The following is a 26,443-nucleotide window of genomic DNA, read 5'->3' as shown; positions in this document are numbered from 1 at the left end:
TCCCAAATGTGCAAGCACTTGGTAAGGGTGTGGTACATGAATGAGAACACAACAGAATTGGTGGGAATGAGGACGAGCAAGTCTAAAGGAAAGTCTGGCCTTAACAAAGTGCTTTACCCAGGACTGGCGACACATTTTGCTTGGTCATGGCCAAATGTGTGTGTGGTGAAGAGAGGGGAGGCTTGGCTTTGGGTCCCAAGAAGGGGTGAGGACTCAGGCAGAAGGGGTGAGACTAGCAGCAGCCAGACCTCAGAGCTGCCTGGACCCTGCCACGTGGGTCTCTGGTGGCAATTTAAAGGTCCTAAGGGCTCTGGCTGCTGTAGAAGCAGCAGCAACAGCTGAGATCCCTGAGCCCTTTTAAATCAGTGAGCCCTAGGGCAACCTCTTTGCTCCCCTGGTCCCATCAGCAGCCTGGCTTTACCTGGACCATGGACAACTCCTTTCTCTCCGCCATCATTTCCTCCTCCTGAACCATGAGGACCAAGGGCTTCATAGAACTGAAGGCTGGAAGGAGAAAAAGACAATGCCCATGGACAGATTAGCACATGCCCGCAGGGCCAATGCTGGCTCTCAGTAGCAGTGCAGCATCACCAGTTCAGTTCAGATTAACTTTTTCCTTGTACATTCTGCAGTACAAGGGCGATGGAGCATCGAACCAGGCAAAATGGTTCATATGAAAAGAGCGAGATGATGGCACTGTGCAAGGGGTGCAGGTGGAGATGTGAATAGGAAGTCCCTGGAGTGCAATAGAGGAAACACCGCTCTGTGGGGAAACAGAGAAGCTTCCTCTATGTGCAGCTGAGGACCCATCACACTGTGATGGTGGATGGGCGTGTAGTGCCAAAGGGCAACAGGGGTCAGCATCCACCTGGACAGTGCAGTAAGAAGCCAGTTTCCTTTACTGCGCTGATGTAACCAGTGCCAGGTGGATTTGAACCTGGGATCTCTGAAGCAGAGTATAGGAGCCTCTACCCTCTGAGCTAAAAGCCAGCTGGCTCCCAGCCTATGCTGAAGAGGTCTCTTGATCTTAGCTGTTGCTGTGGTTTAGGTACCACTTGCATTGCTCAGTACCCACATTAGGTGTGTGGGTTACACTTGCACGCTACCCTACAGGTCTCTTTGTATGCTCCAGAGCTAGCAGCGTGCCAGTATGCAGACAGACTCACCTGTCTTTAATGAGGATGTATTCAGGTGGGATGTGTGGCTCACCCAGGCTCCTCCACCGTGGTTTCCAATTTTTCATGGGGCTTGGGCTGGAAATGGGGGGCCTCAGCATGATAGCCAGGCTCAACAGCAAAACTGTCAGGAAGCCCAGGACAAAGAGGACTGCTAGAAAGACCAGGAGAGATGGCTAATTGAAGGAGCTATGTGGCTGAGTGCATGCACAGTCCCTAGGATGGCATCATGGAACAGAACAGTGGGGGTCTGGGCTTCCCTTTTATCTAGTGTATCTAGGGGAATCATGGAAGAGGTATCACCTAGTGGAGGACTGGCCTTGCACATCCAACAAGGGAAACCTACAGACCACTTGCAAGTGAAATCGACAGCATTCCATTGCCTTCCCCCATTGAAAAAATCAACAGCATTCCATTGCCTTCCCCCGTTGAAAAAATCAACAGCATTCCATTGCCTTCCCCCATTGAAAAAAATCAACAGCATTCCATTGCCTTCCCCCCTTGAAAAAATCAACAGCATTCCATTGCCTTCCCCCCTTGAAAAAATCAACAGCATTCCATTGCCTTCCCCCCTTGAAAAAATCAACAGCATTCCATTGCCTTCCCCCATTGAAAAAATCAACAGCATTCCATTGCCTTCCCCCGTTGAAAAAATCAACAGCATTCCATTGCCTTCCCCCATTGAAAAAAATCAACAGCATTCCATTGCCTTCCCCCATTGAAAAAATCAACAGCATTCCATTGCCTTCCCCCCTTGAAAAAATCAACAGCATTCCATTGCCTTCCCCCCTTGAAAAAATCAACAGCATTCCATTGCCTTCCCCCCTTGAAAAAATCAACAGCATTCCATTGCCTTCCCCCATTGAAAAAATCAACAGCATTCCATTGCCTTCCCCCATTGAAAAAATCAACAGCATTCCATTGCCTTCCCCCATTGAAAAAATCAACAGCATTCCATTGACTTCCCCCATTGGTGCTGATGCTTCCAGCAGGGGCACTTGCCATTTCTGATGCCCAGGAGAAGAAAGGCATTTGTCAATCATCGCTTATATGCTTCAAAGGGGCACTATCTTCTCCCAGTAACAGGGACATCTAGCAACCTCGACAGCTTCAGGTAACCCCTTCTAATATCTCACTTAGCCATGAGGAACATTTAGCCACACCCCCTTCACTAATCACACTCAGATAGGTGGACTGTGCAATGATCCCTGCAGGCCTGGCATACATGTGGAGGGAAGGGTAGATCAGCACTGACAGCCAGAGCCAGTGATAGAAGTTGGTGCTCCCACTTGCGGGCCGCACTTCCATGTATATTTCTGCTCTCTCTCAGCTAGCTGAGGGATGACAAGCCAGGCCGTGGAGAGCTGAGCCCCCTCCAGAGTTGCTGGAATCAGACCTTCCCAAGCTGTGTTACAATAAGTTTATTTCCTTTCCATTTATCAGGAAGGCGCTAACAATTGGCATGGTGGTGCGGAAAAGGTAGCTATTGTTTAGCTGCATCCCTTCCAAGGTGAATGAGGGGAAAGGCAGCTACTCTGGGCATCTTCCCCACTTTAATCCCCTGCCTCTGGCCTATTTCTAGCTCAGGATAGCTAAAGAAGCCTTGAGAGGGCTGGCTCCAGAAAGGAAGGGCACCAATTAGAACTGGAATAGTACAGGGGCTTTTCCCAGAGAGGATGAGTGGCTTAAGCATTTGTTGATGTTGCCTGATGAGCTTAAGGACCCTGGTTCATCTGGTGCATCTGTGGATGGACTGATGAGTGAATGAGAAGGAAGATTCTGGCAATGGGACAATAGCAAAGTGATAGGGACCCCTTACATAAAATATAAATAAATTCCTGTGCAGGAACAGGGGCTTAGCACCAGCGGCGGATATAGGGCAGGGCGAGCGGGGCGGCTGCCCTGAGCCCCATGCTTCAATAGGCCCTGGGCATGTGCACTACCTGTTGGCTGTGGCTGTGGAACATGCACGAAATTGTGCTGCCCCGGGCCCCACGCTTCAATAGGCCCCACGCCCTGGGCTCCACAAGACTCTCATTCGCCCCTGCTTAGCACTGCAGGGCTATGAAGTGCAAGGTGCTTTTCCATTCTGGACACAAGCCCTTCGAAGGCTATATTTCTATGAGCACCTCCTCACTCCCAATGAACATCTGCCTCAGTGGCACCCAATAACCCCTCTTGTGGCTGGTCCCGCTACAATGCAGGTCTTCTGGAAGCTTTGAGAATGAGCTCGCCATTCACATGCACAAATGATGTTTATCTCATGATGCATCTGTCTCTCTGCAGGGCAAGAGCACTAAATGCTCCCCACAGATGATAGCAGTTGACTTTGCAAGAGGCACATGAGTTTCCTGGACCATCCAAGGTAATCCTTGGAGCAAACTCACTAATCTGAAGGGACCAGTTGGGCCAATCAATGCATGGTGCCTATATAAGTCCTCTCTGGTTAATGGAAAGAGGAAGGGTCCCAGGAATGTCAGCAATAGGCCCCTTTGGTTTAAGATATCATATGCCCTGGCTACTGTACCTGTGATAGTTGCCCAGTCAGGGGCTAAATGTAGTGCCCGATGTTTCAGAATCCCATGCCTGGCCAGTTGGTATGGAGAAGAGGGCTGGAAGGAAGCACTGACAGGGTCACAGCCCATGTTCTCCTCATTCACAGCCACAATCAAGATATGCTCCTGGATGATGTTATCCCTGAAAACGTATCTCCCAGGAGCTAGGAAAACATGGGCAAACCTGCAAGAGAGAAGGCAGATACAGGTAGATCCAGCTGCCTTTGGCATTAGGATCTGTAGCCACTAGTTTCTCCAGCCAGAAAGCTAAATGCCTTCTTAGGAAGACTCAATGTCTGTGTTAATTCAGGACCTGATCCAAAGCTCACTGAAGTCAAGGGGAGGACTTTCCCTGGACTTCAGTGCATAAAACCCTCAGGCCTGGATTTTCATGTGCTGCTCCCTGTCACACACCCAGCCTTTCGCGGAAGGAAAGAAGGGAAATGTGCAACATCTCATCGAGGCAACTCTACTCACTCTTGAGCTCCCTTTCCCAGTAGCATAAGGAGTTACCTGGAGATATTGAGGTGAGTCTCCCGAATGAGATAGTCCAGTCTTCGGAAAGGGCCAAAATCCCAGGTAGGATTGCTGTTGAACAGGTGCTGCTTCTGATAGACAGGGTAGTGGCTGGAAGCACGATCTGAGCATGAGAAGCACAGAGTTAGCCATTCTGTGCCTCTTGGTTAGGGTGGGTGCAATCATGCTGCATGGCACTGAGAAGTGCATGGGACCCAAGGGGTGTGACACCACCTAATGATAACACTTCGAATGTGCATACCACTGGGAGGCTCACTGTGCTTTCCACACAGACAAGAGAAGCCTCACAATCCGGGGGAGGTACTTCAATGCTCATTATACAAATAGGAAAATTAAGAGAATAGTTAAGTGCCATGTCCATGGTGTCACACTGAGCCAGTGGCAGGTCCTAGAATAGACTCCAGGAGCCTTGCAGGCAGGCATGTCTAAAGGTAGAAAGGCAGGGGACATGTGGAAGAGATTCAGGCATGCAGTACCAGCTGACACTTTGGTAGACAGTCAAGGCGTGGTGGTTCCAGGCAAACAGGATGACTAGACTGACTAGAAGACAGCATGAGACTCTACATGACGAGACTCACCCTGGGGATGGATGGTGAGCTGGAAAAGGATGGCATCTCCCACACTCAAACACAAGATAGGGTTGGGGATGTGGAGTAAAGGGCGAGTGTCCTTGGAGGAGGCAGTCTGCTCGCTACGCCGTCCTCTCTGCAATGGCAGATCCAACCCAACATTTTCCGGGGCTGCGCGTGGTGAAAAAGAGGACAGGAGAGGGAACTTCACTGGGAAAGTGCCTGCCAGAGAGGCAAGATCAGACACAATCTACTCCTGGACATGGAAAAGCTGCTTTTCCCCATCCCACCACACCACACCACACCACCCCCCCCTTCTACTCTTGGAACCCAACTCTACTCTCACTGAGACTGGTGTCAATCAGGAAACACCCAACTGAAATCAAAGGTCCACTGGCGGGAGAGGCGCGTCAGACCTTTGCTCAGCACTGCACTGGTTGGCAATGACACCGAATCCTCCAGTAGTTTATTGGAAAACTAGAGTGATCTCATAGCCACCAACCAGATAGTTGTGGCAGGTAGGTGCCGGGAGGGAGGGGGGGGGGGGCGGAGCTGAAAGTGCAGCCAATCAATGTTCCTCTGACTACAGGGCCACATTCTAGATTTCCTGTAAAAGGGGACCTCCTTGTTTAACATGGAACATTTGGACACAAATCTCTGCTGCCCCATGTAGCTCAGAGGGAATATAAGGCTATTTGCTGACTCTTCATCTTTACTGAGATCTCATGACTCACCTGTGAGGAATGCATCCAGTACGGCTGCACTGGAAATAATGAAACCAAATACCCCCGTGGGATCAAACAGAACCAAATGCACTTGCTGGCTCTTCTGCACATGTTCATCTGGGCCCAGAACATTTGTCACCTTCTGCAAAGTAGAGCAGGGCCAAAGGGGACTAGAGAATGACCGGTGATACTACAGTATTAACGTTGGAAGCAGCCTCCCTCCCGCAACCCTGCTCCATCTCTACCTTCAATGAATCTGCCTAAGACTCCCTAGAGACACCTCTTTCCTACATTCAGCCCCATTCAGTACATCCTTGCTATTCTGTAAGGATTCACCATCTTCTTGCTTTCTCAGTATTCCATGTCCTCTGGACAATACGGAGTCACTCCCTCCTTCCTGTGCACAGCCTGGATTCTCCACATCACACCAACACGCCTGGCACAATCCCCATACCTATGTGCAATGTACTAGTGTTCTCCTCAGCCTGCCTCTACTCACTCTGTGCTCTCCTGCCTCAGTCTTCAGGAAAAGCTCTGAATCAGTGCCCAGGCTCAGAGAGATCTGTGGGGCATTCTGCAAGCACTCTCGATCGCACAGCTCTTCGGCAGAGATGTACTGCTCACAGCGACACCTTGCCAAGGAGAGAAAGGGTTGTGGTTACTCATAGTCACTGGGTACGCAGCTGCAAGATGCTGATGGTCAGACTAGCTTCATTATTCTGTAATCTGCATAGTCAAGTGATTATTTCTGTAAAAGCTGTAAAAACATAGTGAACTTCCAGAGTCAATGACATGTGAGGTCCATCTACTGCAGTACCTCAGAGTGAGTGATAAGAACCAGACTGGTTTCAGAGGCAGTCATGTTAGTCTGTTTCAGCACACACAACAAATAGTCCAATGGCACCTTAAAGACTAACAATTTTATTATGGCATAAACTTTCGTGAATTGCAACTCACTTCATCAGATGCATGAAGTGAAAGAAACAGAAACAAATAGTAGGGATACAGAAGTGGGTGTGTTACATCAGAGCTAATTTAATCAGGGTGGATGGATAAGGAGGTGAGAATAGCTAAAGTGGAAAATTACTTATTGTAATGAAAGAGCCATTGTCAAATTTGCATATGAGTTCCAGCTCAGCAGTTTCACACTGCAGTTTTTTTTGCTTGCGGATGGCAACTTTCAAATCAACTTTCAAAACAGTTCAGTTTGGCCAATGTACATGGCAGAGGGGCATTGCTGGCGTACGCTGGACTATATCGCATTAGTAGATGTGCAGGTGAACAAGCCTTCGATGATATGGTTGATGTGGTTAGATCCTATGATAGTGTCACTAAGGTAGATGTGTGGACAGTTGGCAACAGGGTTTGTTGGAGGGATCAGATCCTGGGTTAGTGTTTCTGTTGTGGGGTGTGTGGCTGGTTGTGAGTGTGTGTTTCAGGTTGGGGGGCTGTCTGTAAGTGAGGCGTGGCCTGCCTCCCACAAAGCAAGGGATCATCATCTAGGACAGGCTGAAGACAGCAAAGCCAACAGCCACCGTGGGCCCCATGGCCAGGTGTGTGTGGGGCCTGTATCCGTGCCCAGAAGGGGTGGGGCTGAGGATGAGGGCAGTCAGCCCTTAGCACCACCCACTCTGCGGCAACCCCAACCCCGGCCTTCAGTGTCACACAGAGCACCCAGCACGGCACTCCAGTTCTCTGGTGGCAATTCAAAGGGGCCTGGGGCTCCAGCCACTGCTGCTGCTGGGAGCCCTGGGCCCTTCTCAGTCACTGGGCCCCGGGGCAGTTGTTCCCAATTTGGCAGGCCTTGATGCGGGTTCCTCTACAGTGAGGACCTGGGCTGAGGACATCATCTCATTCACACAGACCACACAGCACTTCCTCCGCTCCCGACCTGGGCCAGTTTCACGTGATGAACTGACTGGGAAGTCACTGGCTATGTAACCCAACACAAATACTCTGAGCTGGCTGGTGCTTTCCTAGCAGGAGGCTGGAGTGAGACTTACATGCCCAGCTCTGCACTGAGCTCTCCACTCGGCGCACCGCAGAAGGGAGAGCAGTCATGTAGTTCGGGGGCAATGCATTTGCGTGTGGATGCCAGACGGACTTCCCCAGGAGCACAGCGCTCCTCTACCTGCAACAACAACACGAGCACACACACGCAAGACAGGCTTAGGCACAAACACATTACGCCATGGCCAGAGCAGCATCACTTGAGTGGTCTCTCCCCGCCCCAGCCAACAACCAAGCCCCAATATTGGGCGGGTAACTTCTCCTCCGGTGAATGGGTGGTGAGGAGGAACAATGAGAACAATTTCACATCCGCTCTGACTGAACTAAGCCAGAATGACAATCCCAGAGACACAAGTCCCATAAATATAGCCTCATGCCATAGTACATAAGCACCTCGTAGCACTGTGGTGAGGGAGAGAAGTATTATCCCCATTTCACAGACAGGGAAGTGAGGCACAGAAAGACTGAGTGTCTTGCCCAGGGTCACGGAGGAGTATTTTGTGGCAGAACAGGGAATTGGTCCCCCGATTCTTCAGTCCCAAATTTGTATTCTCACCACAGCACCATCCTCCCATATGTTACATTACCTGCCCCTCAGCCATCCAGCCTCAGCTCGTAGGGCTGTTCTGCAGAAATATCTTACCTGAGGCTGGCAGTCTTGATCACTGTTGGTGTCAGAATTTGTCTTGCCTCTCTCATCATAGTAGATGTATCCTGCTTGACAGATACAAGAGCCATCTGACTCCTGAAAAGCCCGGTTCAGCCCATGGCAGCTACAGCTCCGAGCCCCTTTGGAGACAAGAACAACAGTGCTATGGAATTAGATGTGCAAATCAATGGAAAGGAGCATATTTTGTGGAACAAACTGTGCCCACCAAAAGGGAACTTTCCCTATGTCATCTGCTTCCCATCTGGCTCCATGGTGTACCTGACAGCTTTATTGACATACCCAAATGCACAGTCACTTTATCCTTGGAAGGTTTATATATCTCCCTCTCTCACTCTGTGTGTGTGGGGGGGGGAGGGTGGAGCATGATTCAGCTGCCTTATGCAGCTGCAATATTGTCAGAGAAGTTCCTGTGGCAGGATCCTTCACTGAGAGGTGGGAAAGACCCAAGTGGGGTTGGGGTGGGTTGGGATGCAGAAGTGGTAGGTAGACAAGCCCTCTTAACTTGTCCACTGAGCCATCTGGGTCACGATGGTACCTGCTGAGGCCTCTGTGGATTGCCGTCCCAGACCACTAGGGGTGACTGGAAATGCTGGAGTTATGCAGCAAGGTAGAACCCATGCTGTTATCTACTCTTCCCTCTCTCTTGTGCCCAATGGGATTAAATCCCCTCAGCTACCACAGTTTGTGTGGGGAAGGTTAAAGTTCTGTGCACTCAGTCTCAGGTGTGGTACAGAGGAGGCGGCAGCTGAGGGTTGGAGGCAAGCACAGACCATCCCAGAGACCCCAGATGGTCATCCTATTCACGGATCAGGAAGTCAGTCATAATGAGCAGAGGCCAATGGTGTTTTACCATCCCTCTCGAAGCAAGCAAAGAGAAGTTACTCACTTCGTATAGTAACAATTGTTCTTCGAGATGTGTGTCCCTGTGAGTGCTCCACAGCTGGTGTCAGGCTCGTCCTGGCACCACAGAGTGGAGACTTTGAGAGCAGTGATCGGGTGGGCTGCACATGAGCTGCACATGCGCGAGTGGAGAGCGACGCTTCTGCCTTTGAAGTAGCGTGCGCAGCCTGCTTCTTTGTTTCTTCTTTGACACCCTCATGGGCTGCTATTATTGCCCGAAGAAGCGGGGAGGAAGGTGTGTAGTGGAGCACCCACAGGGCCACACATCTCGAAGAACAATCGTTACTGCACGAATCAAGTAACTTCTCTTTCTTCTTTGAGTGATGTCCCTGTGGGTGCTCCACAGTTGGTGACTGTGTAGACGTGCCTATTGAGATGGATGATGGACTTCGATCAATTGCTACAGATCGTGGAGAGACCTGCATTGGCTACTGCGGTATCTGTTGTGGAGCATGGTGGAATAGCGTAATGCTTTCTGAAGGTGTGATTAGATGACCATGTCGCTGCTCTGCGTATTTCCTGGAGTAAAACTCCCTTTAGGAAAGCAACGGATGTCACCATAGCTCTGGTGGAGTGGGCCTTCAGATTCATTGGTAATGCCCTATTGATGTTATGAGCTTTGCTATGCACTGGGAACACAGTGGATTTTCCTTGGACCTCTCAGCCAGGGAAACCATCAATCTCTGGGACGAATGAAAGGATCGAGTTCTATCGAGATAGAAGGCAATTGCGCTTCTGATGTCCAGGGTGTGTAATATAGCTTCTTTCCTGGAATGATGTGGTTTTGGGTAGAAAGTGGGAAGGATTATTGGTTCATTGATATGGAATTCTGAGTTCACTTTGGGTAAGGAGGACAGGTGTGGCCACAGGATGACCTTGTGCTTGTAAAAGGTTGTGTATGGAGGTGAGAAAGTGAGAGCTGCATGTTCGCTGACAGGCTTGCAGAAGTGATCACCAGAAGGAAAAACGTTTTCATGGTAAGAAAGGTAAGTGGTGCAGTTGCCATTGGTTCAAAAGGTGGTCTTGTGAGAGAGTGTACGACCAATTCTAAGTCCCACATGAGGGGAAAGGGTTTTTGAGGTGGGTGAAGGTTCTGCAGGCCTTTCCAGAATCTTTTTGAGATGGGGTGGGCAACTATGGAGAACCCATCAATGGAAGGGTGGAAGGCCATAATGTGCACCAGGAGCAGTGAAACTGGCAAATTTTGTTGTTTCAGGTGCATGATGTACTCCTGTACTTGGTGGAGCAGTGACCTGGATGGTCCGAGTGCCCTATGTGTGCACCACTGTGCAAACTGGTGCCACTTGTATAGGTAAGTCTTGCATGTTGTTCATCTCCTGCTATGCAGCAGAACATTTTTCACTTGTTGGGAGCACTGCTGCTCCGCTCCCAAGAACCAGATAGGTACCATGCCATCTGGTGGAGCCTTTGTGGTTGGGGGTGAAGTATTGGCCCCCGGTTCTAGGAGCGCAGGCCTGGGTGGTTTGGAAGTGGGTAGGGAGGTTGTAGAGACAGGTGATAAAGACATGTGAACCATGTCTATTGGCTCTAGGCTGGAGCTATCAAGATCACCCGGGCCCCATCCATCTGTATCTTCCGGAGGACTCTGGGAATGAGAGGAATGGGTGGGAAGGTGTATGGGTATAATAGGTGCCGCCCCTCTCCCCCATGTGAAAAGCATGGCATCACCCAAGGAGCCATGCCCTGTGCCCACTCTGGAGGAGTACTGGGGACATATGGGCTGTGTCTAGACTACATGCCTCTGTCGTCAGAGGCATGTAGATTAGACACATAGGCAAAGTCAAATGAAGCCGCGATTTAAATGATCGCGGCTTCATTTAAATTTACATGGCTGCCGCGCTGAGCCGACAAACAGCTGATTGGCTGTTTGTCCGCTCAGCGCGCTAGTCTGGACGCTCCCCTGCCGACATCAAAGCCCTTTGTCAACAGCCCCGTTATTCCTCGTGGGACAAGGTTTACTGGGGCTGCCGACAAAGGGCTTTGATGTCGGCAGGGGAGCGTCCAGACTAGCGCGCTGAGCGGACAAACAGCCGATCAGCTGTTTGTCGGCTCAGCGCGGCAGCCATGTAAATTTAAATGAAGCCGCGATCATTTAAATCGCGGCTTCATTTGACTTTGCCAAAACAACAAATCTACATGGCTCCATCGACGGAGCCATGTAGTTTAGACATACCTTGGAGTTCTGCCTTCTGGCAAAGAGAGCTATCTCTGGTTGCCCCCATTAGTGGAACACTTTGTGGGTGATCTGATCATGTAGTTCCCACTCGTGTTCTGTGAGGAAGTTGCGGCTGAGGGTATCTGCCATAATGTTTTTGTTTCCAGGCCAGTATTCTGCCGAAATGGTAATATTGTGGTGGATGCACCAATTCCAAAGCCTGATCGCTTCTGCGCATAGTGACTAGGATCTCACACCCCCTTGGCGGTTGATGTAAAACATAGTTGACATATTGTCAGTGAGACTCCGTATGGAAGAGCCTCGGATATAAGGGAGGAAGTGCTTGCACACGTTGTGGACTGTTTGAAGCTCGAGCAGGTTTATGTGCAGTCTTGATTCGTCTTTGGACCATTTCCCTTTTGCAAACTGTTGTTGGAAGTGAGCTCCCCATCCCATCAGTGAGGTGTCCATCATAATTTGTTTGGACGGCTGGTCCTGGTGGAAAGGTACCCCGTTGCAGAGGTTGTGTACCTGTGTCCACCATTGTAGGGAGGTGAGGACTTTTGGGGGAGGGGAAACGTGCCTGTGGATCTGACGGCTGGCTGATGTGTACACTGAAGAGATGTTGGAAACAAGGGAGGTGTTGGAAACAAGGGAGGTGCAGCCTGGCATGCAGGACCCCGTATGTGGTAGCCGCCATGTGCCCCATAAGTTTGAGGCACTTTATGATGGGTACCGTTAGGCTGGTGGTAATGGTTATAACAAGATTTCTTATATTGTCGAACCAGTGATTGGGGAGATAGGCTCGAGCTGTTGTGGAGTCTATACAAGCCCCTATGAACTCCAAAGATTATGTGGGGCGTAGTATGGATTTCTGCTCTTTGATGATGAAGCCCAGAGACTGAAGCGTAGTCTTCATGATTGTGACCATGTCTTTGATGGTCCGTTGTGAGGTACCTCAGATAAGACAATTATCTAGATAGGGGATATTGTGATCCCATTACGTCTTAGATATGCCGGCCACCACAAGGGTCTTGGAAAAGACTCTGAGGGCAGATGAAAGTCCGAACGGGAGAATTCTGCATTGAAAGTGGTCTGAGGCTACCATGAATATAGGAAGCGCCAGTGTGTTGGGTGCATTGTGATGTGAAAATACGCATCTTAAAGGCTGAGGGCTGTGAACCAGTCCCCCCTCTTCAGTGTTGGAATTATTGTGGTGAGCGTGACCATTTTGAAGCATTGCCTGCAAAGATATTTGCTTAATTGTCCAAGATAGATCTCCAACCTCCTGTTCTCTTTTCAGTGAGAAAGTAATTCAAATAAAATCTGCTCCCTTTGTATTTTTTGGGGACCCGCTCTATGGCTCCTATTTTGAGAAGGTGTAAAACCTCCTGCTGGAGCAGTGTCTCGTGAGAGGGGTCCCTGAAGAGGGAGAGGGTAGGGAGGTTGAAGTAATTGCCGTGAAAGGGATAGAATAACCATAGTTGACAATTTCTAGGACCCACTGGTCTGTAGTGATTACTGCCCACTGATCGTAGAAGGGGCACAAGTGATGATGAAATATATTGTGCTCACCTGGTTCTGTAATTGGGGGAAGGTTGGGCAAACTTGCTGCCTCGAGGCCTGGGTCGCAAAAGAATGGTTGTTTGGGGCCCTCTTTCGTTGGTTTCGAGATCTGAAGTGGTTTTGCTCAAAGGGTCGGTATTGGTGCTGTCTAGTGAAGGTTGTGTCCCTGTGTCTTTGATAGGGCGTGTAGCGCTTTCTTTGGTAAGGAGGAGTGTACATCCGTAATGTGCAAAGGGTAGTGCGTGAATCTTTGCTGTAATTAGTGCTTCATTGGTACCTGCAGCAAACAATTTTGCTTTGTTGAAAGGCAGGTCCTCTACTTTGGCCTGAGGTTCTTAGAGACTCCCACTGCTTGCGGCCAAGATGAATGTCTCGTCACCATGGATGTCGCAGTGGACCTAGCCACAGTGTCTGTGGCATCCAGGGCCATTTGCAGCACTGTACAGGATATAGTGTGACCCTGCTTAATGATTTCCTCGAGGATAGATCTTTTATCCTCTGCAAGATTGTGTATGAGTTCTATTAATTTTGTGTAATTGTCAGAATCATGATTTGCAAGCAGTGCTGTATAGTTAGCTATGTGTAGCTAGAGGGCTGATGAAGAGTACACTTTTCTCCCAAACACAGGGAGGTGTTTGTGATCCTTGTCCTGTGTATGTGGTTAATGTTGTGGGTTCTTGGACCTATGATTAGCAACGTCAACCACTACGGAGTTTGGTTGAGGGTGCAGGTAGAGAAAGTCCATGCTTTTAGATGGCATTAAATACTTTCTATTGTCCCTTTTATTAGTTGGAGGGGCCATGGCAGGTGTTTGCCAGACTTCATCGGCAGCCTCAAGGATTGCTTCATCAAGGGGCAGTGCAATTTTGGACTTCGCAGAGGGCTGTAGATTCTTTAGGAGTTCGTGTTGTTTCTTCCGGACCTCTGATAAAACTACCTCCTGACTGGTAGCCACCCTTTTAAATAGGTCCTGGACCTATTTAAAAGGGTGGCTACCAGTCAGGAGGTAGTTTTATATCATCAGTGGATGTTGGGTTGTTTGGAATAATCGCTTCATCAGGAGCGGAGGATGAATTATCATTCGGTGCTATATCAGATCGGTGGACAGTTGGGTCATCCTTGATCTGTCCTTCCTCTAGACCTGAGCCCTCAGATGAGGAATGTGCTGCATCTGAGTGCATGGAGAGCAGTAACGTTTGTGCGGGTGTAGGTGGTGCAGTGGTGTATCATGGTGCCCACTAATGATAGAAGGACCATTGGCTGCGATGAGAGTCATAGCAATGACAATCAGTGTGCCACAGAGTATGTTGATAATGTGGTGGTTTGTAAGCCTCATAACGTGCGTGTGCCCTATCTGGGGAGGAATTTTGTGAGTAGAACATGCTCCCTGTATCCCCGTAGTAGGCACTGAATTGTGATAAGGACGGTGACCTGAATTGTGATAAGGACGAGCCCCTTGTTTGTAGTGGGGATCGCGGTGTCATGGTGAAGGCTCAGGATGGGACAGGGTCCTAGACCCCCTGTCATGTCCTGGTGGTGCTCGTGTTTTGTGACCTGAGGAATGGTGATGGGATGCAGGCTTGTAACCCATTGCCACTCTGGTTGGCACTTGTGGTGGTGACATGGGTATAGCAGTGACCCCAGGGGATCTAGAGTTAGTGTAGGGTACTAGGGGGTGGCTGGAGGAAGCCCTATCAGTTTTCTGTGCCACAGGAGAATGTTGTGCCCTCAGTGAGCCAGATGCCTTTAATGCCAGTGGTGCCTCTGTCACCACAGGGCCCTTACTAGGTCCCGTTTTTTTGGTAGTTGATTGAGAGGGCTGTTTCGAGCACATCTTTGAGCCAGCTCATTATTGAGGAGGCTTGAGACATTTCCGTTCCTGGCTCATCTCCTTTGCTAATTCTTGAGGAGTAGAGAGCAGGCTGGTGCGGGTCTAGGTTCTGAGCGTGTTCTCTGAGGAGAAGGGCTTGGATGTTTGCCCTGAGGAGAAGTTGTGCTCGAGACCTTATTTCCCTCTTGATAATTATGGGGGTCTATCCATAGACTCCGTGCGCACTGTGAGCTCCCTTTCTTTGCAAGCTCTGGTTGTGAGGCAATGGCAATGGACACATTTCTGAGGTACATGTGTCCCCCCAAACAGTGTATACATTCATTGTGGGCATCAGAGGCTGACAAATTCTCATCATTTGCTGCATCTTTTCTCCTTAGGAGAGTCTGGCATGTCTCTCAGAAGCTATCTATAGTGGTACGAGCAGCTGAGACTGTTTGTGGGTCGCTGGTTTCTGTTTCCTTTTTCTTTTGTTTGCCACTGTGCGGCGGTAAAAGCTGGCGACGGCTTTTTTGTTTTGTTTTTGTTTTCTGTGTAAAAAGAAGGTAGTGCTGAGTGCCTCAGGGCTATCTAATCTGATAAGGTGGTTCCGCTTTGTCCTGCAGAGCGCGCTGAAGAGGAGAGAACTGAGCTCCGTCTGTGGCCGAGGGCGGCGAAGAAGGAACTGAGGAGAGACGGCCGCGCGCGCTACTTCAAAAGGCGGGAGCGCTGCTCTCCGCTCGCGCATGCACAGCCCGCCTGCTCGCTGCTCTCAAAGTCTCCGATCTGCGGGGCCAGGATGAGCCTGGCACCAACTGTGGAGCACCCACGGGGACATCACTCGAAGGAGAACGTGGCTTTCCCCACACTGGCCATGACTCACCTGGCTGTGAGGAGGAAGAGCTCCCACAAGGGAAACACCCTGTCTGAGCAGAGAGGTGGTTGAAGGATCCAGCAGGGCAGGCATGACATTCTTCAGGCTGCTTTGCCAGACTGCTGTTCCCATGGGTCCCAGGGGGGCAGGGCACTGGTGCAGGAGCCATGGCAGGGCAGTAATACCCCCTGGGGCAGGGCTGCTGGAGATAACTTGCTGTGCCTGGGAAAAGCAATGGGGGCATTTCAGACACAGAGACTGCTGTCCCCTCCAATGGGGAAACACTGGGCAGAAAAGGAAAAACCCAGCCCAGTGCAATTCAGGAGACAGGCCCGGGGAATAAATTATTCTATTGGGATGGGGCCTGTGGCACCCAATGTGTAAATACATGAGCCTCACCATGCCCTGCACAAGTAGCTCGTGTGCCCAGCATGCCTAATAAAGGATCCAGGTGGAAACATCGCCATCAGCTGCTTGAAAGATTCTTCCTTTCCCTTGAAAGCTAACATGTGGCTGTGTCTACATTGGCGCACGGCCGCTTTTGTGCAAAGCTTGCTGCCTGTCTACACTGGCCCCGAGTTCTTGTGCAAGAACACTGACGTTCTAATGTGTGAAATCAGGGCTTCTTGCGCAAGAACTGCGATGCTCCCGCTCAGGAATAAGCCCTCCTGCGCAACTGTTCTTGTGCAAGAGGCCAGTGTAGACAGGCAACATGAATTCCTTGCGCGAGAAAGCCCGATGGTTAAAATGGCCTTCGGCGCTTTCTTGCGCAAGAGAGCGTCTACACTGGCACGGATGCTCTTGTGCAAAGGCACATGCCAGTGTAGACGTTCTCTTGCGCAAATACTTTAACGCAAGAACGCTTGCGCTAAAGAATATTTGCGCAAGATCATGCCAATGTAAATGTAGCCCCACAGTCACATGGGAAGTCCTGAGGGTTCTGTAACACCCAGATTCACCATGGGGCCCTCCTCCCACAGTCCAGCCTCCTCCTCCATGCATTCCCCTCCTCCCTCAGTTACCTTGTGGGCAGCTGAAGCCTGATGGGCAGGGCTGGCAGGTGGAACCGATCAGGGAATCACTCCGGTAGGTGCCTGGATCACAAACCCTGCAGCATTTTTCAAAGGAGTCCCTTGAGCCGGTCACATTCAGGGCTGTGTATCCTCCCTTACAAAGCAGTGGATGGGCGCTGCCTGGAGGGCAGTAATAGGGGAACACACATCTATGGGGAGAGACAAAGGCCAGAAGCAAAGTTAATGGGCAACACTCTTTTGCTGAATTTCCTGGTGGCCAGGCTGGGAGGTAACTAGTCTTCACAGCATCCCAGAAGGTTTATATATCCAAAGGAGAGGAGGAGGAGGAGAGAGGATATAGTCCCCAGGAAAAATAGCAGTTAAACTTCTGCCTGGGAGGAAATAGTTGCTACATTTTCAGAGAAGTGATAGAACGGAACCTGTTTCAAATGGAAGGGTCTGTATATATTTAGTCAAACTCCATTCGAACGCAGTGAAGCTTCTCTCACTACACTATAAACAGAGTTTCACCATATCACAGTTCCCTGAAAGCAGGTTTGAATGCATAGGCAACCGTCTAAAACCCAGAGCTAGATGGAGAGTGATACTTGCATGGATACATTCAGAATGACCCTCAGGGGCACTGCAATATAACACCAGAGTGGACTGTTAGACTATACAATGTGAAAATATCACCTCATATTAAATTAGCAAAAGCAGCATTTAATTCAGAACCTTTGGAAAGGCTCTCACGTTTCTGAGCACACAGTTCTGGATTATGGTGTCATGGGTATGCAGATAACACGTAGCCATGCAAACCTACATTTTATAATTTCCCAGAATGAATTTCCAAAAACATGAAAGTAACTTACAGGCCAAATTCTTGCTTCCAGCCCCTTTCCCCAATCCAGCCTCAGGCTGCTTGCTACAAATTGAGGACCACTTTATTTGGTCCCAATAGTTTAAGTCCTAATATTTCAAGATCTGTAATTGTGTTGGAAAATATTGTTGCACCGTTTGCAAAATGCATGAAGGTTGTGACTAAAATCTTCTGATGCTGCAGCAGGTGCATTTCAGAGTCTACAGAGCTGCCAAGAGCCTCGTGCTACCTACATCCCAAGAATACTCACCGCTGCTCAGGAGTGTTGTATGTGGACGACCCTTCTGGACAATAATATCCCCCAGGACACATGGAAGGGACCGCTGTGCGGAGCCCACAATAGGAGCCATGTCTGCATATGACTGGATTCACTGAACCTGATGGGGAACATAAGAACTGGTGAAATGTGATGTTCCAGGGAGCAGGGGAAGGGAACGGAAGGGATAACCCTGTAATCATTCAGTGGGCGAGACGTGGCTAGGATGATGGAGGTCACATCAGTGAAGTGCCTTGTGACATCATTATGGTGTGCAACCTCATGGCCTGCCAAGGAATAGATGGAGGGATAACACTGAACAAGACCTAAGAGTTCCTAATGTGAATTACCTCCAATGGGAAAAGTATGCCCTTAACAGAGAGAGGCAGAGGAGACTGTGAGAGCAGCCAGAGAGTTGTGTGGTCTATAGACCAGGTATGACAGCACATCCCTACATGCCCCACCTTGCTCAGTGAAGGACTCAGATTCATTTGCTGCGAGTCCATTGACTTGTCTATTAGTGTCATCTTTAAATACAGAAAGGGACTGGCTCATGTCTGGCTGTTGCAAAGAACCTGTTCTTCTCCAGTTGCAGCTCATTGTTTGGGTGTCACGATCACAGAAACTGAGGGTGGGATCCTAAGGGTGACAACCTGCTCACAATGTCACTTCAGGGTGAGAGGCAGCCAGGAGCAGTTCCCTCTCATTTTTTTCAATCCATGTGCAGAATAAATTTTGTTATGTGCACTGAGGCATGTGTGGATGTGCACCACCAGTAGAAACACATGCTGCTGGCTGTGGGCCTGCAGGCACTCTGCTAATCAGCTCAGTGACATTTGAATCTCCCCTGGATGGCACCTAAATGTTCAGCTTACAGGGAACACTGCCCAGGAGGCTCATTGCAAGGAAGTGATCACAGGGTCCTGTCAGAGTCAGGAGCCACTGTACTCAGTGGTGTGCACGGGCATCTCACCTGGTGGGCACTCATAGCCAGATGGGCAAAGAGTTCCTTGGATATTGGGCAGCCCCGTCTCTGCTGGGTCCGGGCAATAATATCCAGGAGAGCAGAGGTCACATTCTTCCAAAGATGCTGCACCAGGATGGGTCCTGAAGGTTCCAGGAGGGCAAAAAACCCTGTCCCCTTTACCTGGGCACCAGTACCCAGGGGGGCAAAGATAGTCCTCAAAACTGGTGAGGCCTGGCGGAGAGAGAGAAGAGGAGAGCAGGGGAGGGAGAAAGTGCCAAGCTGTGCCGGCTCTGCCACATCCGTGAGCTAGAATTTCCACCCCCTCCTGTCTCAGGATTGACCTGCAGCAATGGGAGATTTGCAGCTGACTCCAACAGCAGCAATACTGGACCCTCAGATGGCAGCTCACCTGGTGTTTGGCAGAGGTAACCTGGGGGGCAAGGCTGGCAATCCGCCAGGCTCCGTGCCCCTGGTGCTGTGCGGTAAGTGTGCTCAGGGCATTGCTGAGGTGCCAGGACTGTGACGGGCTCAGTGCGATTCACCCCACCACAGTAGTGTCCAGGGGGACACGGATAGGTCACTGGGTCCCCTGAAGAAACAGAAAACAGGAGCATCAGCAGAGACACTCTCCAGCCAAAACTTCTTCCCCAGACTCCTCTTGGGCATCTCATACTGGATCCTATTCGCATACCCACATGCACAGAACCCAGCCACAAACAGCACACCGCTCTTCTGGGGGACTAGAACTACGGGACATGGGGGGACTGGAGACTGAATTTGATTTGAGGCCCTTCTCTAGATTCTGAATCCCTGCATACTACTGTATTACATGAGTAGTAATAGTAGAAGTATAATGTACATAGAGTGGGTACTTATTCTTTCCTCTGCAGTAGCCAGCCCTGGTCACCCGCGGATGACGACAGGGTAGCTTACTGGGTGGACCATGGATTTGTCCAAGCTCCCTGTGTTCCACATTCCAGACCCTGCATCAGTACCAGCCTGACGAGGTCAGTAATTTCATGCACACACTTTCCTCAGTGACACATGATCTATAACTCCTACTGTCTCCCAAGTTTGGACCTGCTTTGCACCAGTGGCCCGGTGGACAGGGTAGGCAGTCCTCTCTCCGCTTCGCCCCCGGGATGGCTCCAATGGTGTTGGGGGGGCATGGCGTGGGCACCTCTGAGCCTTCGTGGCAGTAGAAACCTGAGAGAGAAACAACAAAACGTCCCTTCTGACAGGCAAGTGTCTCCGTAGCTGTCTCCCTGTGATACAGCAAAATAGTCCCCTTCAGAGCGTGACAAGCCACGAATCCAGGATCGTGAATTCTCACGGCAGACACTGGAATCATTAGCTTCACCTGACAGGCCAAAGAGGTGAGAACTGGCAGTGGGCGGAGTCCAGAGCTCCAGAAGCCCCGCTCCGACATAAAGATAGACCAGAGGGAGAACTGTCTCCTCTGGCAGCTAACCCGGAAGAGCCCACCTTCTGGGACCCTCTCTCCTGCCCATGGTGAATGACTGGGAGGTGATGAAGCTTATGGACAAAAGCCAGAACTGACCATTCAGAACTCTAATCCAGGTCTCGCTTCGACGCCAAGGCGTTCCATCCACAGCCAGAGGCAAAGCACAACGAACTCTTATGTGAAGGGATCAGAACTTAGGTCTCAAGGCTCTTTTTCCAGATTCAGCACAGAAGGGGGAACAGCGAGCGGGTTGCTCAGCACCTTAGAGCAGCACTTACAAGAGACCGTGGCGCTAGATGGGGCTGAGCATACAGTTCAGCCAGGCTCCGGGTTTGAACACCCGAATTGCTTGAATCGGGGATTTTGGGTCAAGCCCGTCTTTGTTTTGAAATCAGGGAAATGGAAGGAGCTGGTGAGGAAGCAATTACGAATGCAGCACTTTCAATACAGATATATCCTCCTTTAGCTAAGCTGATGGGACCATCAAATCAGGGGTCAGAACAGGTCATGAAGAGATACTGGATACTTGCTCATATCCTGGCTGGTTAAAACCAGTTATCTACTGTGCACTTCACATATCACCGTGATTCTCACTCACCTGCTGGGCAGAGACCCGCATGCATCTGCCCCGAGCGGCATTCTGTCAGGGAGCTCCAGGGTACATCATCGTCTTGGGGAGTAGACTCAGAGCTCCCGGCCTGGCAGAAGTACCCAGCAGCACACTTCCCCTCCAAACGCCCACCCCTGGGGTAGAGAGAGCAGTGGGGATTTTCATATGACGCTGCTTGTGATAGGATATAGGCAAACATTCACTCGTGTCGGACCCCGCCTGCCAAGTACCTATTGCTGGCAAGCTGAGGTACCGGGATGTTGTCCTTTGTCATAAGTGTACACATAGACTTAGAGCTCTTTAAAGATTAAGCTGTCACTTGGTACCATTATTTCTATTTTCTATCTTTATTTTCTTTGTAACCATTTTTAAAATCTATATTTGCTAGCAGTTAAGAAATAGAGCAATAGCCATTGTAACCATTTGCTTGTATAAGTCTTTTTAATAAACCTGTAACTGTTTAAGTTTTAACCTGACTCCTCCTGGGTACGTCTACACTACAGCGCTAGTTCGAACTAACTTAGTTCGAATTAGTTAATTCGAACTAAGCTAGTTCGAACTAACGCATCTAGAACTAAAAACTAGTTCGAACTAGCGTTTTGCTAGTTCGAACTAGTAAGTCCACATTGAGTGGACTCTGAACAGGGCTTAATGATGGCCGGAAGCAGTGCCGGCAGGGCATCAGAGGAGGACTTAGAGCATGGAGATACTGTCTCAGGCTAGCCGAGGGCTGCGCTTAAAGGGTCCCGACCCCCACCCCGGACAAACAGTTCTCAGGGGTGCCCCGCTTGCAAAGAAGTTCTGGCTTGGAGTGCCCTGAGTGCCCACACTGGGCACATCACAGCACTCGGCCATCAGCCCGGCTGCACTTGCCGCAGGCTGCCATCTGGGGAGAGGGAGTAATTGGGGGGCTGCAGGAGAGCTTCCACCCCCAGAAGCCCGCAGAGCCAGCCCAGTCCTCCCCATCGGGGGCTCGTACCCCATTCCTCCCTCACCTCCTTCCACTTGCCCTTCCCTAGCCCCCCTTCTTATTGATGTACAAAATAAAGATAACGTTTCTTCCAACATTGACTCTGTCTTTATTGAAAAAAACTGGGGGAGACTGGGAAAAGGAGGTGGGAGAGGGGAAGAGAAAGGCTGGGAGAGGGGAGGGCAACTAACATGATCAGGGGTTGGGAACAGGTCCCAGATGAAGAGAGGCTACAGAGACTGGGACTGTTCAGCTTAGAAAAGAGGAGACGGAGGGGGGACAGGATAGAGGTCTCTAAAAGCAGGGGTTGGGTGGAGAGGGTGCATTCAGAAAAGTTCTTCCTGAGTTCCCATAAAGAAGGACTAGAGGACACCAAAGGAAAGGAATGGGTATCAGGCTTGAAACTAGTAAGAGAAAGTTGTTGTTCTTGACAAAGCAAATAGTTAACCTGTGGAACTCCTTGCTGCAGGAGGCTGTGAAGGCTAGAACTAGAACAGAGTTTAAAGAGAAGTGAGATCAAGTCATGGAGGTTGGGTCCATGGAGTCCTATTAGCCAGAGGGTAGGAGTGGTGTCCCTGCCCAAAGTTTGTGGAAGGCTGGAGAGGGATGGCACGAGACAAATGGCTTGGTCATTGTCTTCGGTCCATCCCCTCCAGGGTCCCTAGGGTTGGCCTCTGTCGGCAGACAGGCTACTGGGCTAGATGGACCTTTGGTCTGACCCAGGACGGCCATTGTAAGCTCAGGGCTCAGTGTCGGGGGTCTCAGTGGACCCCCTTGATTTTCATGCACACCTGGTCCTGGGTGGCCAGGCTGGCAGCTCTCCTGCCCTAGACGGCCACTTTCCTGTGCCTAGTGCGGAGATCGTGGACGAGGTCCACGATGTCCGCACTAGCCCAGGAAGGTGCCCGCCTCTTGCGGTCCAGGGCAAGCTCCCGGGAGCCGCCAGCCTGGTCCCGGGAAGAGGGGGTGGGCTGGGGGGCATCGGGTGGGTGGCTCTGTGCCGTGCCAGGTGCAGGGTCTGCTAGCTGGGTGCTGGCAGGCTTGCACCTGGCACGGGCACCGTAGCCAGCCCGTGCCCCTTTAAGGGGTCCGGGGCCGGGAGGGGGGCATAGAGTTTCCCTGGTGTTGGCCAGAGTGGCCACCAGGGAAACCTGGGGAGGGCTAGCCTCCCACTAGTTCGAACTAAAGGGCTACACAGCCCTTAGTTCGAACTAGCTAGTTCGAACTAGGCGTTAGTCCTCGTAAAATGAGGTTTACCTAGTTCGAACTAAGCGCTCCGCTAGTTCGATTCAAATTCGAACTAGCGGAGCGCTAGTGTAGCGCATAGGAAAGTTAGTTCGAACTAACGTCCGTTAGTTCGAACTAACTTTCTAGTGTAGACATACCCCCAGTTGCTGTAACAGAACCAAGCACAATTTAAAAGAACTTCAGCTGGTCATAAGGGACAGGTATAGGAAGAGCTTGGGCATTTTGGATCGTGTCACTCCCAGGTGACAGATCCCTTGGGGCATCTCTCAGTCTTCCCTAGTCTGCCCACTACGTAGGGATCCTGTATCCTAGCAGCTGAAATCTGAGATGTAATAAGCTCTTCCTATAAACTCTGGGGCATCTGTCAGCCTGTTGACTGCCCTCTGCAACGGGACCCCGGTCCTAGCGGTAAAGGCACGGACGTTAAAGACTCACACACACGCACACACACAGACACACTGCCCTGACTGTCGGCTGACACAGGTTTAACCCAGTGTATATTGGGATCACTTCACCAACTATTGACATACAGCCACCTCTGGGGTAGAAAAGGCAGCTCCTTAACTGTGCACAGCAATGTGGCAGGGAGGTAAAATACTAACATCAACTAAAACTACAGAGGCAACCAGCAGAATAAGGACCTGCAGTAGTGACCGGGTGAACAGGCCAGGCATTCTCTCTCTTCCCTCAGGCCAATCATGTCTGGAAGGGTGAATGTGCCATCAGGACACGGAGAAGGAACCAGTGCACCTAGCACAGAAACATGAGAGTAAATATAAAGCCAGAGAAGGCCTGGAAATGCTTTACAGTCCTTTCCTTGCGCAGGTAGTCTGTTCTTTGTAACCACTACTATACTGTTTTGAATTGGGAATTCCAATCCCGTGTATGTGCATAGGCACTGTCAGGGTGACAAAACTAGCCATGTCACAAACATGATCTCACTTACAGGGCATAATTATTCCCATGCACAGTGCTGACCTAGAAGGACTACAGGGTATCAGGGTCTGAGCAGTGTAGAGGGCATTGCAGAGCCCTTAAGAGCAAATCATCGAATGTTAGAACTGGAAGGGACCTTGAGAGGTCATCAAGTCCAGTCTCCTGCCCTCACGGCAGGACCAAACACCATCTAGATCATCCCTGACAGATGTCTATCCAACCTGCTCTTAAATATCTCCAATGGTGGAGACTTCACGACCTCCCTAGGCAATTTATTCCAGTGCTTTATCACCCTGACAGGTAAGAAGCTTTTCCTAATGTCCAACCTAAACCTCCCTTGCTGCAATTTAAGCCCATTGCTTCTTGTCTTATCCTCAGAGATTAAGGAGAATAATTTCTCTCTCTCCTTCTTCCACCCTTTTAGGTGCTTGAAAGCTGCCATCATGTCCCCTCTCAGTCTTCTCTTTTCTAAACTAAACAAACCCAACTCTTTCAATCTTCCCTCATAGGTCATGTTTTCTAGACCTTTCATCATTTTTGTTGCTCTTCTCTTGACCTTCTCCAATTTCGCCGCATCTTTCCAGAAATGTGGTGCTCAGAACTGGACACAATACTTTAGTTGAGGCCTAATCAGTGCAGAGTAGAGGGGAAGAATTACTTGTGTTTTGCTCACAACACTCCTGTTAATGCATCCCAGAATCATGTTTGCTTTTTTTGCACGTGTATCACACTGTTGACTCATATTTAGCTTGTGGTCCACTGTGACCCCTAGACCCCTTTCAGCAGTTCTTCTTTCTAGACAGTCACTTCCCATTCTGTATGTGTGCAACTGATTGTTCCACCCTAAGAGGAGTACTTTGCATTTGTCCTTATTAAACTTCATCCTATTTACCTCAGAACGTTTCTCTAGTTTGTCCAGATCATTTTGAATTATGACCCTATTCTCCAAAGCACTTGCAACCCCTCCCAGCTTGGTATCATCTGCAAACTTAATAAGCATACTCTGTATGTCATCATCTAAATTCTTGAAGATATTGAACAGAATTGGCCCCAACACAGACCCCTGCGGAACCCTACTTATGTCCTTCCAGCATGACTGTGAACCGATAACTACTACACTGTGAGAACAGTTATCCAGCCAGTTATGCACCCACTTCATAGTAGCCCCAGCTAGATTGTATTTCCCTAGTTTATTAATAAGAAGGTCATGCAAGACCATGTTAAATGCCTTACTAAAGTCTATGTACACCATGTCCACCACTTCTCCCTTATCTACAAAGCTAGATATCCTATCAAAGAAAGCTATCAGATTGGTTTGACATGATTTGTTCTTTACAAATCCGTGCTAGCTGTTACCTATCACCTTATTATCTTTCAGATGTTTGCAGATGGATTCTTTAATTACTTGCTCCATTATCTTCCCTGGCACAGAAGTTAGACTGATTGGTCTGTAGTTTCCTGGGTTGTTCTTATTTCCCTTTTTATTGATGGGCACTATATTTGCCCTTTTCCAGTCTTCTGGAATCTCTCCCAACTTCCATGATTTTTCAAAGATGATTGCTAAAGGCTCAGATACCTCTTCTATCAGCTCCTTGAGCATTCTAGAGTGCATTTCATCAGGCCCTGCTGACTTGAAGACATCTATCTTTTCTACATATTTTTTTACTTGTTCTTTTTTTATTTTAACTTCTAAACCTACCCCATTTCCACTAGCATTCACTATGTTAGGTATCCCGTCACCATAAAACTGCTTGGTGAAAACTGAAACAAAGAAGTCATTAAGTACCTCTGCCATTTCCAAGTATCCTGTTATTGTTTCTCCCTCTTCACTGAGCAATGGGCCTTCCCTGTCCTTGGTCTTCCTCTTGCTTCTAATATGTTTGTAGAATGTCTTCTTGTTACTCTTTATGTCTCTAGCTACATAGTGCTAGAATATTAGAACTGGAAGAGACCTCGAGTGGTCATCAAGTCCAGTCCCCTGCCCTCACAGCAGGACCAAGCACCGTCTAAATCAAGGCTTTATTACACTACAAGCCTTTATTTCAGGATAATATTGAACTGGAGGACTTCTTACTCTGACTCCTGTAACCCTCATTTTACGAGGAATAAGAGAAGTCAAAGGAAGAGTCTTCTCCCTTCAACTTCCTGCTGTGTGGACAGCACCAAAAGCCAAATTAAGCTATTTCGACATCTGCTACGCAATTGACATAGCTGAAGTTGCGTATCTTAATTCGACTTTTGCCCTGCTGTGTAGATGTACCCTCAGTGGAGTACTTTGCATTTGTCCTTATTGAACTTCACCCTATTTACCTTAGACCATTTCTCCAGTTTGTCCAGTTGATTTTGAATTATGACCCTATCCTCCAAAGCCCTTGCAACCCTTCCCCGCTTGATGTCATCCACAAACTTTATAAATCACTGCAGCCTGAGGCCAAGGCACTACCGAATGAAGAAGGGCTCTGCTTGGCTCCTGCCTGTCAGAGCTCTTCTCCTGTGACTAATCAAATCTAGTAATCTCACACACACTTACACTA

At 49.6% G+C, this 26,443-nt stretch overlaps 1 protein-coding gene across 1 annotated transcript in view; it reads right to left on the bottom strand.

Moving 5' to 3' along the window:
- LOC102455781 (uncharacterized) overlaps positions 1-26,443 on the bottom strand; it is a 41,917-nt gene that overhangs the window by 9,316 nt on the left and 6,158 nt on the right. Inside the window, exons 7-22 of the mRNA XM_025181428.2 lie at positions 20,744-20,926; positions 19,761-19,886; positions 19,090-19,269; positions 18,687-18,911; positions 17,708-17,834; positions 16,587-16,786; positions 15,574-15,786; positions 8,215-8,360; positions 7,565-7,692; positions 6,061-6,193; positions 5,571-5,703; positions 4,846-5,058; positions 4,244-4,370; positions 3,703-3,914; positions 1,167-1,329; positions 422-504 (exon numbers count right to left, since the gene is read on the bottom strand). Of these exons, the coding sequence (XP_025037213.2) occupies positions 422-504; positions 1,167-1,329; positions 3,703-3,914; positions 4,244-4,370; positions 4,846-5,058; positions 5,571-5,703; positions 6,061-6,193; positions 7,565-7,692; positions 8,215-8,360; positions 15,574-15,786; positions 16,587-16,786; positions 17,708-17,834; positions 18,687-18,911; positions 19,090-19,269; positions 19,761-19,886; positions 20,744-20,926 (2,592 nt within the window). The remainder of the gene's footprint in view (positions 1-421; positions 505-1,166; positions 1,330-3,702; positions 3,915-4,243; positions 4,371-4,845; positions 5,059-5,570; positions 5,704-6,060; positions 6,194-7,564; positions 7,693-8,214; positions 8,361-15,573; positions 15,787-16,586; positions 16,787-17,707; positions 17,835-18,686; positions 18,912-19,089; positions 19,270-19,760; positions 19,887-20,743; positions 20,927-26,443) is intronic.

This window comes from Pelodiscus sinensis, unplaced genomic scaffold (genome assembly GCF_049634645.1).
Source record: "Pelodiscus sinensis isolate JC-2024 unplaced genomic scaffold, ASM4963464v1 ctg35, whole genome shotgun sequence".
Taxonomy (NCBI): domain Eukaryota; kingdom Metazoa; phylum Chordata; order Testudines; family Trionychidae; genus Pelodiscus; species Pelodiscus sinensis.
Note: the sequence above shows the minus strand (reverse complement) of the source record. Positions and strands in the feature narration are given on the sequence as shown.